Below are 21028 nucleotides of genomic sequence, written 5' to 3'. Positions count from 1 at the left end.
TGTTTAAGGTTAACACATGTTTTTGGGTAAAAATATTACAAATAGAAATTTGCTAAGAACTTCATGCAATTTGTATACGTAGAAATTTCGTCACGCATTTTACAGCTTACCCCTAAAATATAATATTCTTCTTCTGGTTGTTTTTTCTTCAAATCAATGCAACAGTGTTTAGATTTTCTTTTAGAAAACATCTCTTTTAACTAGCACAGCCTGGATACAAAAATGAATAAAAAGTTAACACCATCTGAAATTTTCTTACAGCTCTCAATCAAAGAGTATTGAAAATAGAGCGCGGACTCGGAACAACCAAAGGTACAACCGTAACGCCATTGATGAGGCGTTACGAGTTTGAGGCGTGTCATCCCGGTGCTGGCCGTTGCGAGGTGTTTGCAAGGCGCCAGCTGCAGTAGATCATCAACCAGGAGAAAAAGGTGAATTGTTGACGGTGTTTCAAGAGTATATTTTGATTATAATAATTAATAGTTGTTCTGCTTTTTTAGCAGCTTTATGTCAACACATTGAACGAGTCAAACTGCACATGGAAATTACCAGGTGCCACAGATGGCATCGATATAGGCGCCGTTGTAATGGTAATCGGAACGCCTGTATGTTCCGGAGAAGTTTTTCGGCAAGCTAACGCTGTGTTCACATGCCGCTGTGCCCAGTTTCGCCTGCTAAATCTTGGCGGAGGTCTAATGAAGGATACAATCCAAATCATGGCAGACCGCGTTCTGTCATCCGTGTCCCTAATGCTGCTTCCGACATCATGTCCGTGATTCACATATCTAAAAAAAGCGAACAGATTTGTACACAGTAAATTCCGATAAATCCGCTTGAAATATAAAAAAACGCATCTGAAATCAACCGAGTTTTAATATTTTGTCTAGACTAAGCAATGGTTTTCAACGTTGAATGTCATGTCAAATCAAAATCGTCTTTCTGGTCCGACTTGCTCATCGGCCAATTTGTGGCCAATGGTGCAGATTCCATCTGAACCAAACTCTAATTAGCTGCGAGCCGGTTCGTACATGAATTTAGGTCGAATCGTGGACTGAGAGGTGTGCGATCTAGGAATCGACTCGAGGTTCAGTTGGCAGATGACTTGCAGAAGTTCAGGAAGAAGGACATTACGTTCTGACCACACGATCCTGAAAACCAAATTACACACGGTGATTACGATCCGGCTGGTGCAAGCGCTGGTTGGGCGTGGTTTAGAAGTGTGCGCAAATCGACACGTAGGGCTATCGTGTTTTCAACTTCTTACAAGAAATTTTTGACAGCAAGAAATATCAGTCAAAAAAAGTAACGCCTCAAGTCACTGAACAAAAATTGAGCATTTAGATTTTTATTTTCCAGACTGCTGAGACGTGTACCACGTTACGGTCAAAAATGAACAGCCAGTGTACCCTCTCATTTCCCTTCTCTCTGTCTCAATGTTTGACTTGTCCTAATTATCATCACTCTTCCATCCTTCACTGTACTATTCAAATGAGAACGCGACTTGCAGCACAGCTGTTTTGTTTGACCACAGTTTGTCGTAGATCATTCGCATCGTCAGCGACGTGCCCTCTACTTCCCATTCTATTTGAAGATTTTTGCGCCTCGTTGAGCAATTGTCCCGAATAGGGGAATATCAAGTGGTCATACTTTTTTATGAACACGAATAAAAAAAATAAAATAAATAAATGATGGCTGGGCTCTGTCATACAAGGAGTGCACCACTTCGAAAAAAAAAAAAATCATAAATTGTTTTATAATTTTACCAGGTTGTTCTATTGCGGAAAGGTAATCGATTCCATCACTCTATCCCAAATGAGCTGGAATTATTGATTGAACTCAAACCCCTTTTAATTCTCATGACCATAGAGTCCCAATTCATTATAGACACATCTTTGTAAAGATTTCAAATCCATAGACTATCAAATTATTATTTTATATTTATCCAATTAGATTAATTCTAATTAAATAAATGTGAGGCAGGCATCAACCACGTAGGTGGATTCAGTTAGTTTTTGTAAGGATATCCAATCTTGTTAATTGTTCGATGATTTCCGAACACGTGTTATCAAGCTTTTGACAGCTGTCAGTAGTCGTTCCAATTAGCGAATTTGGATTCGCTCAATCGAATGCAGTTTGCAGGAATTAAAATTTCTGTTCTCGTGAAAACAATCTTGTTAATGGGTCATTCCATCTGAAGCGGAACAGCATTTGAAAATTACCCTCTCCGATCCTGCTCAAATTTGGCAGGGCTGTTGATACTATCAAAACATGCAAGAATCCCGAATTTCATCCAAATCGGACCACCCCCTCCATTTTTGTACCTCCCCAAAAAATCGACTTTTTGGCAATTTTTGACCAAACCTCCTAGTTTCAAACGGCGATAGCTCTGGAACCACAAATCATAGAAGGTCGGTCTTAGACTCAATTTTGAAGGAAATTGGACGTAGAATCCATTTCCGTGATCAAAATGTTGATTAATTTATTTTTTCTACCTGTATTGCGCAATTGAAAACTTTAAACGGCCGTATCTCGAAACACCCCAACTTATTTTTTTTTATTTGACCTCACCATCGTGTTCCCCGGACAATTTTACATAAGAATCACTTATCGACAGAAATGAATATTTTTCGTTCCAGAGATATCGAATTTTAAAGTTTTGTGTTTTCGAGATTACCTACATCAGCTTCATTCGCCGCATCTGCTAGAAGCACACAGGCGGGCTGATCAATAACTGCTACCTGGCCATTTATTGAAATAATATTTCATCATAAATAATCTTTATCAAATTGGGCAAACATTAATTGTATAACACTGTAGGAAACTGGAGTTTAATCACGAATGTTTATCTGCTTTATCCGTTTATCTGAATGAAGTGAATTTCTGTGCTAACCCACAGGACAGAGCAATAACGACACACAGTAAAGGGCAGAATTGGATTCCGACGGAGCGAGCAGCGCATTATTTAGTAAAAAATATGAATTAAAATGAATAAAATTTGTTGATACGTTGTACTCTAGTAAAGCACGATCACAAAGGAAAAGGATTTCTGGAAAGTATAAAACTGAAAAATGTAAGAAAATTACAAAGTTTGATCTGCTGCAAAGCGGCTAATTCCCCAAAATATAGTTGCAATGATTTCGATACCGTCCGATCAACAATGTTTTTTTTTCTTCTTTCATTCTTGTATTCTTGGAACACAATACGGCTGCTGTTTTTGCTGAATGGCACTATTTTGCTACCGCCCATGATAAAGGCCCTAGTCATGACCTCGGAGGTACTCTAAAACGGTTAGCAACACGTAAATAACGGTGCATTCAAATTAACCCAATAAATATTCCTTTCACAAAAATAGATTGATCAAGGTAGGGGAACAGCATCTCATTCCAGCGTTCCTCTAATGTTGCCATATCAGCGATTTGGCATTCACTTACAGCTGATTAAAAGCGTTTTCAACTGAAATCGAGTGATAAATAGCTCAATAAGAAGTGAACAATCAAGTTTCTATCAAAAGTTTTGAAAAATGTGTTGTTTAAATAGTGAAAATTAGCAAATTAGACGAAACTAGGAGCGAGGACTTAACCTGCCAAACATACGAGAATTTCCCCTATTAGCCATTTGAACAAATATTTGCGTAAAATTGTAAAAATATAAATTAAATTAATCATCTCTCAGAACACCAGGTAGCAGTTATTGATCAGCCCGCCTGTGTGCTTCTAGCAGATGCGGCGAATGAAGCTGATGTAGGTAATCTCGAAAACACAAAACTTTAAAATTCGATATCTCTGGAACGAAACATATTCATTTCTGTCGATAAGTGATTCTTATGTAAAATTGTCCGGGGAACACGATGGTGAGGTCAAATCAAAAAAATAAGTTGGGGTGTTTCGAGATACGGCCGTTTAAAGTTTTCAATTGCGCAATACAGGTAGAAAAAATAAATTAATCAACATTTTGATCACGGAAATGGATTCTACGTCCAATTTCCTTCAAAATTGAGTCTAAGACCGACCTTCTATGATTTGTGGTTCCAGAGCTATCGCCGTTTGAAACTAGGAGGTTTGGTCAAAAATTGCCAAAAAGTCGATTTTTTGGGGAGGTACAAAAATGGAGGGGGTGGTCCGATTTGGATGAAATTCGGGATTCTTGCATGTTTTGATAGTATCAACAGCCCTGCCAAATTTGAGCAGGATCGGAGAGGGTAATTTTCAAATTTGCACTTTTTCGTGCACAGTTGAGATGGAATGACCCTAATACAACCCAATACATTACATGAATATGAGGTAGGCAAATTCCACCTAAAGGTGGATTAAGTAACGTTTTTTTGTAATAATATCATGATGAGGTATTCTCAAATCTTATCCTCGGTATTTACCTCTCCTCGGAATGGATTGCATCTTACCGATCTGCCGCCGCGTGACCTCTTCGCGTCGTTTCGTTTTGTCTGAATTGAAAGAATTCGGGGTGTTTGTCTAATTTTTGAGCAACGTTCTAAAGATTTCTTAAATAAATAAAACCACAGAACATGTTTCAAAAGTAAATAAATCATAACCTGGAGAACAACTTGTGTTATAAAGATTCAAGAAAGCTCACCTTTTGACAAATGACCCCAGACGTATCCAGAAGTCTCGACCGTGATGACAGCAACGTGGCATGAATTAGATTAAAAATCATATCAGCGTTCTCGTTCATCATACACGAAAGCGCGCCGTTTTTTGTCCACCGACGATGATCATCATCACATCTCTCTCAAGTGTCGTCTCGTGGAAAGTTTTGCTCTTTTTCATTCTGGACACGCGAATGTGCGGCTCCGGCTGTTTACAAGTCTGTGTCCTCTTGGTTGATTTTTCAGTTTATTGGAAGAATTTGTGCGGATAGAACGCAGAATCAGTTCGGACGGGGTACAGAATTGGACTTGAAGCGCTATCAAGCATGACGTCACCGTTTTCGAGGTTAATTTCGGTGCTTTTCGTGTTTTGTGCGATTTGTCACCAATGCAGCGCACTTCCAGTACCAGAGGACTCTAAACACGTGGTCCGAAGGCGTGCCACCACCGGATCTGGATCAGTCGCAGCGTTTATCGAGAGTGGACGGATGGTCAACGATTACGTGTGGGTTGATGTGACGACGAAGAAGTTTGTGCCCTTGCCGGGAAATGATCTGGAGTTTGGGGATTGTGTGGACGATTCGGACGACGAGCTGATCTATTTTGACAATACGGTTATTGAGAATTCCGGACCGAGCACGCTGAACGGGACACTTGAGGTAGGTAGATTAGTGTATTTCCGTTATATTTTCAGGACAAATTTTTTAACTGTTCTGCTCAATTTTCAGCTGATTGAGGTGTTTAGAAACATGATATTTCGGTTCATTGAAGTTAACTCTTCACTTGCGTCAAAAGTGGAGTTTGTAAATCTTTTTAAAAGTTGGTATTAAAGCCACAGACTGCGCTTTGCTTAAACTATGTTGAATTAAATCACAACATCCATTTTGTTATTAAGTTTAGTTTAAAATTATCCCACTGGTATTCCAGCCCGGAAAATTTGCCTTTTAGTATATATTTCAATGATAGTGTTGATTGAAGGCACCTTTAAAAATAATCTTCAGTCTGTTTTGTGTTTGTTATATTCAACAAAGTGCATTTGAACATATTTCGGGTTATAACGAAAAAAATACTGCATTTTATTTTGACAACAGGAACAATTTCGTTATGAAGAAATTTACCTTTACTGACATCTCTTGAGCAGGCTTAGCCGAATGGTTAAGGCTGTCCGCTTAGTAAGCGGAAGATCATGGGTTCGATTCCTATCTGTTTCAGCCTTCCATCGGATGGGGAAGTAAAACTTCGGTCCCGGCCTCCTAGGTTCGGCAGAAACTTGCAATAGAGACCACAAAAGACCTGGAGGTCGTTAAAGTGGATGGTTTTGATTGTCATTCTATAATGACGAAATGACATTTTTATCATCACAGCAATCAACAGTAATAAAAAGTTAAACTTTTCACTTCAGCAGTTTTATTTAAAAGTAATACTTTTTGATACTGTTTTGTTTCTAGAGATAACCAATTACACGTTTTTTTTTCGAAATTGAAAATAACAATAAGGATGCAAATCGTTGCAAAACTCGTGTTGAAGAAGAAGAAATCTCAAATTTTGCTGACCAAATTGCTTTTCGCGATTCAATTCAATTTTAAATTGTTCCTGATTAGGACAAGTCAATATTTAAACAAACGAAGCGAATGTAGTTTTTATTTATTATTTGTCACTTTGATTTGTTCGACCCTAAATATTTTTGTAAATACTCATACAAATGTTTACACAACTAACATCCTTTCGTTACAGATCTACATCGACGCACCGTTGAACATAACCTGCGTGCGGGTGATTGACCAGATCCGGGACGGTACCGGTGGCGTGCCGTCCTTCAACTCGTTGGGCACCAACTGGGCAAAGATCGACGTGGCCGGCCAGTACGGCAAGGGCTTCCACTTTCACATCTACGTGTACGGCATCCGGGTGAAGCGAATCAACCCTGACAAGGACAAGGAGCGCGACCAATCGAAGGACAGTCAGTCGAACCTGGTTTAAAGGGCGGGTTTGGTGGATTTGCGGGAGGGACGCGGTATTGCTTTAGAACTGTACAAATGAATGTCGAATAATAATAGCTGTTAATTTTAGTTTTTTTGGTTTTTATTTAAAAGAATGGTAGATGAACGATGAGTATCCTACAAATGTAAAACATGTGTACGTACATTTTGAGCCTAACTTTATTTTTTTAGGTCAATCAACTAGCTACTGTTGATTGGCATCTTTTGCTCCCGAAGGAATCGGTGGTGGTGGAACGTCCGGAATGTCTTTGTTCTTGTTTGCATTGTTCTTGATGCTCTCGGGAAGGGGCTCAACGGCTGGTGCTGCCGGTTCCGCTACTTCCGGCTTGTCGCTTTCCGGCTGCTCCACCTTGGATGGCTCAACTAATGACTCGGCCGAAGCCGTTTCTGGAGCAGCTTCCGGCGTACCATCCTGAAGGTTTTCCTTGGTGTTTTCTTGAAGATCCTGTTCGCGTCCATTGCGATTATCGACCGGACCAGCTGGAACCAGATTCTGACCAAAGTACGGATTGGGTTGGGCAAGTTGCGGGAAGTAACCGAACGGGGGCAGAACCGACTGGTACTGCTGGTTGGGATTGTAATTGCCGAACGAGTCGTACAGCACGGGGAAGTTGTACGGATATCCACTGGGGAAGTTGTAGGCCTGCTGCTGCTGGTTCGGATTTCCGGCATAGTTGTAGCTTGGCTGCTGGTTCGGTCCACCCGGCTGGTACAGTGGGATCAGGCTTGGTGGCAGTCCGAACTCGTTCAGCTGAAGTTGATTCTTCGGGTCGACGGATGGTTCTGGGCGGTTGACTTCGTAGTTGGGTCGGGGGCCTTCCGGGGCTTTCGGGGCGATGCTGTTGTTTGGAATGGGGATCAGTTCGGGGGCCGGAGCTTCACGAAGGGGAAGGTTCGTTTCGGGATGGGGCTTGCTGCCGGGTATGGTCTCGATGGGAGTTTCGTGAAGTTGGGGTGCCTGTGCAAAAGATAAAAGTTTATTAAAAAAAAATAAAGTCCTTTAAAAATAGTTTGTGCAGAAAATTCGCCAAAAATGAATTTTAAATTTGACATTTTTCAAGTTCACTATTTTGGTTATTTGCTCACTTGAGTTTGTTGCCTAGTTCTGTTAAATTTTACATTTTTGTCAAGTGTTGAACAAAATATTAAACCGAAATACCAAGCAAATATTAAATTTTTACAATAAGCTAATACTTAGAACATAATATCAAAATTAGTTGATTAAAATTTCAAAATACTAGTTTATGCAGTTTCTGAGTTGCTTACAAATTTTTTTGCAATTCCGAAATTCGCTTTTAGAATGGAATTTCATGTCAAACTTTGATGTGTTTAGTAAATTCACCGATAAAAAAAAAAACAAATGAAAAATGTTACTTTTCGATACTAGTGTTGAAAAGTTCAACTTTTCAGCACCCATTACAGTGCTGACAAGTAGAACTTTTCAAAGGAATTCGTTATTTTTGGAACAACTCCAGTTAATATTTTTCTGTTTGGAATGTAAAAAATCCGAAAAAATAGCAACAATCTTAATAGTTACAAGAAAGTTCCAAGATTGCAAATTTTAAAAATATGTTAATTTGAGTACCGTCATCAGGGGTGACATTGGGTTTGGAGGGCAGACATGCATCCGCTCTAACTCCTCTTTTAGAAGAACTTGTTTGGCATTTCGCGTAGATGACTCTCAGTGTGTTGTGCCAGAAATTAGAGTACGCTAATTATGCTGATCTTTAAAGCTCCCGAAGACTCGGAGAGTCTATCTTAAAAACCAAGTGAGATATAGAGTTAGAACCTTTAAGTGCACTCAAAGAGCTTTTAAGAAGTTCTTCCAGAGAGCTTATGAGAACATTCACATAAAAACATAGCTAAAATCGTTTTTTTTTCAGTGAACCAATGTTTTTCTACGCATTATTCATGTTAAAAAGTAGTCGTTTACAACTAGTGACTAGTACAGCATTACTTTAAACGAAAATGCCTTCCATAACAAGCAGAGTGCCGTTAAGAAAAGCTCGTAGTGCCGATGCATGTCTGACCCAATCTCACCCCCCAGATCCAATGTCACCCCTGACGACGGTACAGTCCAGACTCGATTATCCGAAGCCTTGATTATCCAAAGTTTCGAGGCCTTCGGATAATCGAGTCTGGACTGTATAAAAAACGCGGTATTTTGAGCAATTTCTAGATTTTAACACTAAAAACTCGTCGTTTGGTTCCCAGCTTTCAAATTATTAAAATTTTAGAGTGGGGAGACTTGATCCCCGGGGACACTTGATCCCAAGCCTGTATCTCGTCAGCATGTGGGTAAAACAAATAGCTTTGTTCTAGAAAGTTGTGCGAAATTAACTAAAACTCATTGTAGAAAACAAAGAAAAAAATTAAAAAATGTTTAGATTCAGTTACACACATTTTTCTAAAACGAGCTGCAAAAAACTTCTAAGAGATCTTTTTTTCTTTGTATTGATATGTTTAGGAAACACTCAAAAGTTATTCAAAAAAATATTTTTTATACATGAATTGTTTGATAAACTTATCAACTCCAAAACCCTTACGCATTTGATGTTAAATTTATCGTCATACTATTTTTACAATCAATTGTTTGAAAAAAGTGCGTTTAGGGAGACTTGATCCCTGCATTTTTAAAGTCACTGGAATCAGCCTCAAGATTAATTAATTGAGCTGGGTTTTCATACATAGTTTCCTTTAGTATAGAGTTGTACATAACTTACTGCAGTTTGAACCTTTTTTTCAAAAGTTTCGTAAAAAAAAATTCCAGCTTTTGTAAACATGCTTAATTTTGGTTTAAAAAATAATATTTTAAGTTTTTAAATATTTAACATAATAAACTTGTTATATTTTGAACACAAACTTACAGGTTTTATGTGAAATTGCTGTAACTTAAAGAAAATTAAAAGTTTGGATGAATAAGAAACATTTTGCTTAAGATTTCTTCAAAATGATGAAAGGGGGATCAAGTTACCCCTAACATTTTTAAAATGCCGGTTTAAAATATTTTTTTAAAACGTTTGGCATGATTCGAAGAGTTGATCTGATGAAATATCCTTATTAGCCAAACATAGATGAATGTTTAAGCTTTCAATTCATGCAAAAAGTTTATAGTTTTGTGAGAAATTGACAGAGTTATGTGCGATACAAAAAAAGGGGATCAAGTCTCCCCACTCTCCCCTACATACGGTATTGTTTAGAATCATACTGACCGCGGTAGAGAAGTGTTCAAAGTACCTCAAGAAGAAGTTTTCATCAAATTTTGAGTAGTTTAAATAGTTAGTTTACTAAAATTTAAAAAATGTTGATGAAAGTCATTCTTTTAATTTTTTCAAAGTGTCATGATTTTCTCAATGAACATGATTTCGAATCGGAAAACGGAATGCATTTTCGGGTTCTTTGGACAATTTTCCACTAGGAGAAGGTTAAAAAAGTTTGTAAATAATAAATAATGTGTGTTTTTGAAACACAATTTAAAAAAAAAATCAAATTTATAGGCAACTTCAGTTGAACAACTTTCATGTAAAATGTGAAAACTTGTGATTCGTGCATTGAATTCAGTATAAAATGCAATTTAAATCGATAATTTTATAAACAAAACTAGTTTTAACAAATTTCAGCCAAATTCCGACTTTTTAACAGTTTTACCTAAAATTTATATGTATTTTGTTAAAAACCATATAACTTAGTCACCCCGGAATTTAAACTAAGAATTTTTAACGTAACTATTTTTCTAAACACTATTGAAAATTTTTTTTTTCCAAAATAGTGCATAGACTTTATGTGGCCTACCCCAGTACATGTTTTAAAAATAATGATCTTGAGAATTACCTGTTGGAAAATATTCTAAAATCAAATTGAAATCCTATCAAAGTCACCCCGGTTTACGGTAATTCTTTTTTCCAGTAAATTGTTAGGATGTCTAGATGATCCTAGAGCTTTGCAGAACTCAATTTGATCAAATCTGTAATTTCTGCGACCGAAAACATCGTTCCAACTTTTTTAAAACGACTGCCTCCGCGGAATTTTTGGCGATTTTTTTTGCACGTGAAAAAAAAAGTTGGAACGACGTTTTTGATTGAATTTAATTTTCGTCTTAAAAATGATAGATATTCCAGGCGCTTCCATTGCTTAATTCTAAGAAACCAAGCGCCTCCATTAGATGACCTAGGTCATCCCTACAAAGAGTTCTCGAATGACCTTGCTGGGTTGTCTGTACAAAATGTACCAAACAATAAGTTGCTATACGAGTTCGCCAAACCCTACAAGAATTTCACGAATTATTGATTCCAAATCGGCTGGAATAAAGAATCGTTCCATGGAAACGATGTGAATTTTGAATGTGAACTCAACAAAAAATGCATTCTCCAAAAAACTAATTGAAATGACCATGAATTACAGCTTTCATAAAGTGTTTTTGACTGTTCCAAAGTAATAAATAGCTCAAATAAAAGTGACCAAGCAACTCTCCATTGTTGATACAACTGAAAATGTTGTTTTTATAGCGGAAAATGGCAAAAGTGATGAGAATTAGCCGAACAGCTTAGAGTGATTAAAATGGGTATATTCTCGACTATCCGAAGTTCTCGGAAAAAGTTCTCTTCGGAGTTTGGTAATATATCAGGTAATCAACAACAAAATTTGTTCAAAATGGTGTCGCAAAACTCAAGATTTATGTTCAAAGAGAGGAAATAGAAAAAAAACACAAACAAAAAACCTTTCAAATCTGCACCACTTTCACTGAAATTTTCACCAGGGCCGATGGGTTACCCTGCATGGATTTGGCTCTATTTTTGTATGCAGAATCAACCGCCAAATGTTTAGAACGATCCAGGAAACTTTCTCTCTCTCATTCTGAACGGCTTGATAATGACTTTCAAAATTTTGAGCTGTTTTATTCAAGAACCGGTTTACATTTATATAAATCCTACAATCACCACCAGCGTACTCACCGGTTCCCGTCCAGCGTAGAATGCTGCGTTTCTTCCCTGCAGCTGGGCCAGTCCCGCTGGTGTCGCTCCGTTAGCACCTCCGGCTGCGGCCACCGGTTGGGGCTGATAGAATCCGGGATACGCGTTGAACGCATTGTACAGCCCGAACGGTCCGAACGCCCCGAACGGATAGGCCAGTCCCGTTTCGTGCACCACGGGTTGAACCACCGGGTAGGCGCGGCTCGGGGTCAAATTCTCGTCGGTCGTTATCACCGCGTTGTAAACCTTCGGTTGCCTCAGCAGACCACCGAGGACCGGCGCCAGGAGGGTGGTCAGGGTGAGCGCGAGCCACGGCGATGCCGCCGTTGTGACCTGGTCAGAGGGGTAGAGTCGAGAAAAGTGAAGGTGAGTGAGCAATAAATCACGGCGAGTACACTCAGTTGGACTTAAAAAGGTCAAATTTCATTTGTTTCTTGACAGGATTACAAAGATAATGAGTCACTACAATGCTCTTTAAATACCAAGATTACAATTTACTTAAAGTTGTTTCGAGGTTATTAAGGTTAAATTTAGTGATAAGATTGTGGTAATTGCACTTAGGCGACCACTATTTCAGCATTAAATGATTAACAACTTGTAAGGTAACCGATTTTCTGTGTTAGTAAAAATTTATATTTTGTTTGTCGCACAGGATTTTTGGTGTACATAATTTATTTAACAAAACTGAGTTTATATCGAGTGGTTTCTCGATGATTGCGGTACTTGAGTCATTCGATATTGAGAAGGGAGGGAAACCGGCTTAATCGATCAAGTATCTGAGGATAACTGTGTTGAGTACTGACAGAATAAATTTTTAGACTTAGAAACGTGCGTAAATATTAATATGTGCAGTAAATGTGCAGCTTAAGAACGGCACAAATTGTGTGTTCTTTACCGGTGGACCCAGATCATTCATCAAGGTCTGCTAGTTGGCAAGAACAAGGCAACTTAAAAGGGCGTTGCGCAGCTGTTTGCAAAGTCAAACTGGCTTGGCGGGACGGCGTGATTAAGCTAATTGTGTTTATATCTGATCAACTTCAGCTGAACCACGTGCTTTAGATTAATTGGCTGATCACTATTAGAAGTGTAGAGTTTTTTTGCACATTTAATGAAAGGTCATTGTTTGAACATTTCGTGATTTGATAGTTGTTTGGGCGTGTTGATCAATATCAAGACGTCAATCAATTTCTTAGCATGAACGTGTTTATTATGTTAAGATTTATTGCGAACATTGCACCAAATTCTCCACCCTTGCAAATAATATCTGCACACCAAATATATGCACACTTGAATTCCTCCCCCTTCTCCTCCCCGCCAATAGTGGTGCGTGTCTCGACTGAGCTTTGATGCTTTCGAACACTTTAGAACAGTCTCAAACAGGGGAGCGTGTCTTAGAAAGTTTTTTTTCTGCTGTAGTTTGAGGTGTGCACTTTTGTATAGAGCTTTCCACAAATTGCACGATTGTCTAAAAATCACTGCAATCTGCAATAATATTCACTACTTCATATAATTGATACTGATTTTCTGCAACAAAACTGACTACTTAAAAATGTTTCAGGCTTGCCGGAAGTACCCGTCAATAGCTGATTCAAATCAGTTTTTTACTGCCCCATTACTTTCAACCATCAATTTTCAAAGCGATATTTTTGCAAACCCTCATTCGTCTTTTTGCAGCATAATTCGACCACAAACGCTAACGTTAAGTCAAGTGACGCAATCGCAAACAAATGTTCACAAGTTAGCAATCTTATCTTTATCGCCGGTGCCGTCGGTTTCGCTCCGTGACTTTATCCGATTGCTGTAATAAGTAAACTGTTCCATGTCGATTGAAGTCGGCATAGTTGTCTTTCTTTCGTTTCAAATTCACCGCAAGTACCAGCTTTAGCATTGTGATCGATGCGAGATAGAAACGTTTTTATCGGTTGCAAAAGTTTAAAAGTCAATTAAAGCCAGGCAACGCATCGTTACTTAGCGGTGGTGGCGGTAAAGTGTAAGTAATAATGCACAGCAAGTTTTGCTACAAGCATTTCGTTACCCGGGCAGACAAAAATAACAAAATTCATGCCATTTCAATAACAAATACTGTTAAAATAACAGAAATTGTTATGGAATCTTCTTGAAAAATCCATGTTTGCATAAGGGTATAATAACAGTACAGTACAATATTTGTTATTGGTCTGATATTGGTTGAAATCCAAAACAACTTTGGAATAACATTTCTTGTTATGGAAGAATATCTCCAAATGTTATTGGGATGATCGTTACTAATCGTTAAAATAACAAAAAATAATAACAAAGATTTGTTCGAAGAATAACTAAAAATGTTATTAGTCTGTTATTACAATAACAATCCAATAACAAAAGAATCATAACGACGAATAACAAATCTTGTTATAAATAACATATAATGTTATTGGCCTAGTATTTTCAAATAACAAAAAATGTTATTCCCAAGTTATTCCCGTCTGCTTGGGTAGATGCCCAAGGGTTTTTGCTAGGGGTCACGTTGAGAGGTCCTCCAAGCCAGATGACAGATGGGACTAACCCACGGTTCAAAAATTAGCTGTTGCGTAGCTTGCCAAAGGCTGATTGTAGAACTGAACTGACTGTATAGCTAAATTTCACTTGTAAGTGAAGGAGAAGTACATGATTTTTGCATTTTTTGTTATGGTATAAACTTTGTGGGGAGCTTCCACATGACCGGTCAGTTATTTTGTTATTTTGTTATTTTGGCTCACTGACCCTTTTTGAATCATAATGTAAAATGGCCTTTTGGCGGTTTTTTAAGTGATTTTATGAATTACTTTTTTATTTTTTTTTACCGAGCCACGTAGCCCAGTGGTAACGCTTCCACCACGTAAGCGGTAGATCGGGGTTCAAATCCCGGCTCGGACCAACACAACTGGTGATCTTTTCCCTTCTGGAATCGATTGCTTAGTAAAGGGAAGGTAGTGTATCGTCACAAACTGGACCTTATCACGACACCTTAGGGAGGCGACCTATGGAATGTTAACATTAACCTTAACATGTTAACATTAAGTTGAGAATGAAACTGCCACTGAATCCGCTTTGTAAATGCCGGCCCCGATACTCTTCAAGGGTGTTCCTTTCAGGAACTGGGAAAGATTTACTTTTAATATAAAATTTAAGGTTAAGTTTATGCTTTTGAACCATTTCAGTTTTTGTTAGCATAAAACTAATGATTTTTCCATACTTTGATTTTGATTGTAGTTTACACAGGTAAAACGTTCAAATGTGATTGAAAAATGTAAATTTTGTCAACATTTTCATCAAACATTTTGAAATGATTTATAGAACGTTAAAATTTCGTCAAAGCTTGAAACTGTAGAGATAGCTAAAATATTCGTGAGGCAGCGGCCTCTCCGGGTTGTGGCCAATACTGTAAAAATGGCAATTTGCATTACAAGAATCAAAAACCATGAATTTTGAAACCCATATTACCCAAAATCGTATGTTTCGGTAAATGTTCCCCCGGGACAACCTTTCTGTAAAAATAGCCGTTTTCATTACCAGTATCACAAAACAAGATGTTTGATACAAATATTAATAATTATCACATAAACTTCCATGAAGAAAATTATCCCGCGAACTACTAAGCTCGCGAAAAAAGTCGGAAGTCCAGCTTTGCCAAGCTGTATCTCGACTCGACTCGACGAAAAGAATTGATGTTGTTCAGGGCATTTTTTCCTGCCAGTATGAGTATCCTAGTACAATATTTTCGATATCAAACTCATTCATGTTGCTCAAGACCATTTTTGGTACGATCAGGCCACTTTTGAACCGGTTCCAGGTTCTCCGGAAAAACCCTGAGTATGGGAACATATGGTGTTGTTCGAAGATTTTTTTTCCTGACAGTATGAGTATCCTAGTATAGAATTAAATTTCATTCATGATACTCAAGACCATTCTTTGAACGATCTGGCCACTTTGGGATCGTTCCAAGGTTGGTCTTGAGTATCATGAATGATTTTGATTTCGAAAATTTAGTACTAGGATACTCAAGCTTGCAGGAAAAATATATTCCCTGAACAACACCAATTCCTTCCGTACTCCGGATTTCACCGGAGAACCTGGAACCGGTTCCAAAGTGGCCAAACCGTTTCAAGAGTGGTCTTGAGCATCATGAATGAGTTTGATTTCGAAAATATTGTATTAGGATACTCATTAGGGTGTTTCAGCCAAACAAAAAAGTTCTCAGAATCAGGCAAACCGAGGTTCCCCTAGTAGACGATACCCATAGGGACTCTCATGCCAAATATCAGCCCATTTGGTTGAGAATTGGCCTGTCCCCAGCGGTTCAAAATTTACATGTAAATTACTATGGGATTTTAATGCTTTTCGTTCAATCGTTCCTACAGGTCTGGGGACAACATGGATTCACTCGGAATAAAGACAGGTGTGTAGGGGATGGTCCAAAGAACAAATTCCAGAAGGAATTAGGGTTGTCCATTCTGTCCCCAAGGTGCGCATTGGATCGACGTCCGGTGTCTCCAGAATCATCGATTCACCCTTCAAATGTACGGATTGTCCTTAGTATGCTATGACGGCTAGGAGAAAATTACGACGCCCCATGTCAGACGGTGAACACGTGGCAGAGCATCTACTCGAGTTTTGGCTCAAACATTCTTTAAAGTACTAACATTATAATTATTGATATTCCTGGAAGAATTTCAACTATTCTAAATAAAGTAAAATGATGATTTTGTGTTAATAATGCAATCGATGCCTCTCCACGTGTTCACCGTCTCATATGGGGCGTCGTGGTTTCCACCTAGCCGTCATAGCATACTAAGGAAATGCGATGCTTTTGAAGGATGAATCGTTTGTTTTGGAGACACCGGACGTCGATCTATTGCGCACCTTAAGGACAGAATGGACAACCCTAATTCCTTCTGGAATGTGTTCATTGGACCATCCCCTACACACCTGTCTTTATTCCGAGTGAATCCATGTTGTCCCCAGACCTGTAGGAACGATTGAACGAAAAGCACAAAAATCCCATAGTAATTTCCATGTAAACTTTAAACCGCTGGGGACAGGCCAATTCTCAACCAAATGGGCTGATATTTGGCATGAGAGTCCCTATGGGTATCCTCTACTAGGGGAACCTCGGTTTGCCTGATTCTGAGAACTTTTGGTTTTGGATGAAACACCCTAATACTCATACTGGCAGGAAAAAAATATTCCCCGAACAACACCAATTCTTCCCGTACTCCGGATGTCTCCGGGGAACCTGGAACCGGTTCCAAAGTGGCCTGATCGTTCCAATATTGGTCTTGAGTATCATGAATGAATTTGATTTCGAAAATTTAGTACTAGGATACTCATACTTGCAGGAAAAATATATTCCCTGAACAACACCAATTCTTTTTGTACTCCGGATTTCACCGGAGAACCTGGAACCGGTTCCAAAGTGGCCACACCGTTTCAAGAGTGGTCTTGAGCATCATGAATGAGTTTGATTTCGAAAATATTTTATTAGGATACTCATACTGGTAGGAAAAATATATTCCTCGAACAACACTATTTTTTCCCATACTCCGGATTTCTCCGGGGAACCTGGAACCGGTTCCAAAGTGGCCTGATCGTTCCAAGATTGGTCTTGAGTATCATGAATAGGTTTACACTTTCACTGTGATATGAATCTGATAAAGATTATCACATAATATTTCAATCTTCTGTCAATCGTATAAAACGAGTTGAAGAAAAAGTTTCTTTATTGGTTCGCCCTTAGAGTAAATGGCTCTATTTTTGACTTTTCATATAAGGAACATCATCTGGACATCTGTCCCTATCTTTGGCTTTCTGAATTTTGAAAATCCACCCTCAGCTACAGCTGACAAAATCGACTTCTGACTTTTTTGAAAAAAAGTTGTTTCATTAATTCGTACATAACTTAAGATAAATGATTCTTTTTTTTACTTTTCAAAAAAGGAAAATTATCTAGACATCTGCCCGCATCTTTTGCATTTTGAATTTTGAAAATCCGTCCAGGGGGAGCCGAGATACAGCTTGTCAAAGTTGGACTTCCGACTTTTTCGCGAGCATGGGAGTTTAAGTGTTATTTGCTTGTATTGGCAATTATCGGCGAGAAATACTAAATTAACCTAGGACAGAAAGAGGAGAGACAGAATTGAAGATCGCGACAACAGTTTTTTTTCAAACCTTTTGTCACATCGACGTCGTCGTGCTATCTTGTCGCACCCGCCATTTTGACGTTCCGAGAAAAACGCGTTTTAATGTTTGACCTTGAATATTCAAAAACGAGAGCACGCAATGTAAACAATAACAAACACGTTTTGTTTGGCTCACCATTCTGTGCATTGTCCCAAAGTTTGGTTGAAGTTGGTTGCTGGAGTCCCGAGTTATAATTACAAATGTTTACGGTAGTCTACCTTGTACGTGCGACAAACGCATCCTGACTTTCCTGGCCTGACATCCTTTTGGCCTTTTGTCGCACTTACATCAATTTTCATGGAGTGACAAGAGAGCACGACAAGATTGAAACTACTGAGCAATTCTCTACGAAATCGGTCTTTTTTCTTCAATTTTAATTTTTGTATTTTTTAATCCGACTGAAACTTTTTTGGTGCCTTCGGTATGCCCAAAGAAGCCATTTTGCATCATTAGTTTGTCCATATAATTTTCCATACAAATTTGGCAGCTGTCCATACAAAAATGATGTATGAAAATTCAAAAATCTGTATCTTTTGAAGGAATTTTTTGATCGATTTGGTGTCTTCGGCAAAGTTGTAGGTATGGATACGGACTACACTGGAAAAAAATGATACACGGTAAAAAAAATTTGGTGATTTTTTATTTAACTTTTTATCACTAAAATTTGATTTGCAAAAAAACACTATTTTTCATTTTTTTTATTTTTTGATATGTTTTAGAGGACATAAAATGCCAACTTTTCAGAAATTTTCAGGTTGTGCAAAAAATCATTGACCGAGTTATGAATTTTTTAATCAATACTGAATTTTTTCAAAAAATCGAAATATTGGTCGCAACATTTTTTCAACTTCATTTTTCGATGTAAAATCAAATTTGCAATCAAAAAGTACTGTAGTAAAATTTTGATAAAGTGCACCGTTTTCAAGTTAAATCCATATTTAGGTGACTTTTTTGAAAATTGTGGCAGTTTTTCATTTTTTTAAATTAGTGCACGTGTTTGCACACTTTTGGAAAAAATAATTTTGAAAAGCTGAGAAAATTCTCTATATTTTGCTTCTTCGGACTTTGTTGATACGACCTTTAGTTGCTGAGATATTGCAATGCAAAGGTTTAAAAACAGGAAAATTGATGTTTTTTAAGTCTCACTCAAACAGCCCACAATTTTTTAATGTCGATATCTCAGCAACTAATGGTCCGATTTTCAATGTTAATACATGAAACATTTGTGAAATTTTCCGATCTTTTCGAAAACAATATTTTCAAAATTTTCAAATCAAGACTAACATTTTAAAAGGGCGTAATATTGATTGTTTGGCCCTTTTGAAATGTTAGTCTTGATTTGAAAATTTTGAAAATAATAATTTCGAAAAGATCGAAAAATTTCACAAATGTTTCATATATTAACATTGAAAATCGGACCATTAGTTGCTGAGATATCGACATTAAAAAATGGTGGGCTGTTTGGGTGAGACTCAGAAAACATAAATTTTCCTGTTTTTAAATCTTTGCATTGCAGTATCTCAGCAACTAAAGGTCGTATCAACAAAGTCCGAAGAAGCAAAATATAGAGAATTTTCTCAGCTTTTCAAAATTATTTTTTCCAAAAGTGTGCAAACACGTGCACTAATTAAAAAAAATGAAAAACTGCCACAATTTTCAAAAAAGTCACCTAAATATGGATTTAACTTGAAAACGGTGCACTTTATCAAAATTTTACTGAAGTACTTTTTGATTGCAAATTTGATTTTACATCGAAAAATGAAGTTGAAAAAATTTTGCGACCAATATTTCGATTTTTTGAAAAAATCAGTATTGATTAAAAAATTCATAACTCGGTCAATGATTTTTTGCACAACCTGGAAATTTCTGAAAAGTTGGCATTTTATGTCCTCTAAAACATATAAAAAAAAAAATGAAAAATAGTGTTTTTTTGCAAATCAAATTTTAGTGATAAAAAGTTAAATAAAAAAATCACCAAATTTTTTTTACCGTGTATCATTTTTTTCCAGTGTAGTCCGTATCCATACCTACAACTTTGCCGAAGACACCAAATCGATCAAAAAATTCCTTCAAAAGATACAGATTTTTGAATTTTCATGCATCATTTTTGTATGGACAGCTGTCAAATTTGTATGGAAAATTATATGGACAAACTAATGATGCAAAATGGCTTCTTTGGGCATACCGAAGGCACCAAAAAAGTTTCAGTCGGATTAAAATACAAAAAAAAACGAATGACCGAAATCCTAGAGAACTGCTCTACTTTCATATGTAAAGTGACAAAAATGCACGGAGTTTTTTGGTTTTTGTTGAATATCTCAGGATTGAAATCAAATTTTGGGGATCTGTGAAGGTCAAAAGGTGAGGCATTGTGAGCTGCACAAAATGGCGTTCTTAACTCAATTTGGCCCAAAATGCACGTACGACAAGTTAGCACGATGGCGACGACATGGTGGATATATTCAGACAGGGCGCTGGCAGTTATATAAGGGAAAAGGAGGTGAAGAAGCTGAGGGCCGTTCATTCTAAGTGTAATATTTGGTTTAACTACACAGAAAAAAATAATGTAAATTTGGAAGCTGTAATTTTTGAAGGTTTAATATTACCTCTTTTATGATGAAATTTTACCTCAATTTAGACTGAAAAAGTGACATTACACCAGAAAATTGGTAAAATTACACATTTCCAGAGGTAAAATTACACCTTTTTTCTAACATAAAAGATGTACCCCTTCCCAGATGTAATATTACCATGATTTTTTTTTTCTGTGTAGCTGTTTAGGGGTTCTCCATTAACCGACACAGAAGGTGTCGGAGAATGTCCCACATAGTTGACACACGATAATTAATTTTCGTTTTTCGTCATCTATGGGACAACCCCCATAGATATTGCCCAGTCTCGTTTGGCTTTCCATCGGAACACCCCTGAGGGATCTGGTCACTTCGGGTCATGTGGCCGGGATATTCCGGTGGTTCTCTATCATTCCGGCTGGCCAGCCTACCCTTGGGCAGCTCCTTGCTCCAGTCCATCAGTCAACTGCTTCGTGGCCTCCAGGCTATCAGCTTCCAGGTCTAAGTTGATGTTTACTCCTCGGCGTCAAGCAATAGAATGATTTCCCCGGACTGACCGAACCGGGTTATATTGGCTATGCCTCGCCCCTTTGCGCCGGTTGTCCCATACTTTTTTCACTTCACGCCGGTTGTCCCATACTTTTTCACAGTGATTCCTTTTGCGTCGATTACGACTCCAGATCCTGC

General features: G+C 37.8%; 2 protein-coding genes across 2 annotated transcripts in view; one reads left to right on the top strand and one right to left on the bottom strand.

Moving 5' to 3' along the window:
- The first annotated feature begins 4762 nt into the window (after positions 1 to 4762).
- On the top strand, positions 4763 to 6672 carry LOC120424520 (uncharacterized). Its single transcript, XM_039588676.2, has 2 exons — positions 4763 to 5262; positions 6338 to 6672. Exons 1-2 carry the CDS (start codon positions 4930 to 4932, stop codon positions 6581 to 6583), a joined length of 579 nt encoding a protein of 192 aa, XP_039444610.1. The 5' UTR covers positions 4763 to 4929; the 3' UTR covers positions 6584 to 6672.
- A 92-nt stretch (positions 6673 to 6764) lies between these two features.
- The window catches only part of LOC120424519 (sporozoite surface protein 2), a 32018-nt gene continuing 17754 nt past the window's right edge, over positions 6765 to 21028 (bottom strand). Inside the window, exons 2-3 of the mRNA XM_039588675.2 lie at positions 11556 to 11906; positions 6765 to 7561 (exon numbers count right to left, since the gene is read on the bottom strand). Of these exons, the coding sequence (XP_039444609.1) occupies positions 6788 to 7561; positions 11556 to 11906 (1125 nt within the window). The 3' untranslated portion in view covers positions 6765 to 6787. The remainder of the gene's footprint in view (positions 7562 to 11555; positions 11907 to 21028) is intronic.

The sequence above is a fragment of the Culex pipiens genome, chromosome 1 (assembly GCF_016801865.2).
Source record: "Culex pipiens pallens isolate TS chromosome 1, TS_CPP_V2, whole genome shotgun sequence".
In the NCBI taxonomy this organism is placed as follows: domain Eukaryota; kingdom Metazoa; phylum Arthropoda; class Insecta; order Diptera; family Culicidae; genus Culex; species Culex pipiens.
The sequence above is the reverse complement of the archived record's forward strand: the minus strand, read 5'-3'. Positions and strand labels throughout refer to the sequence as shown.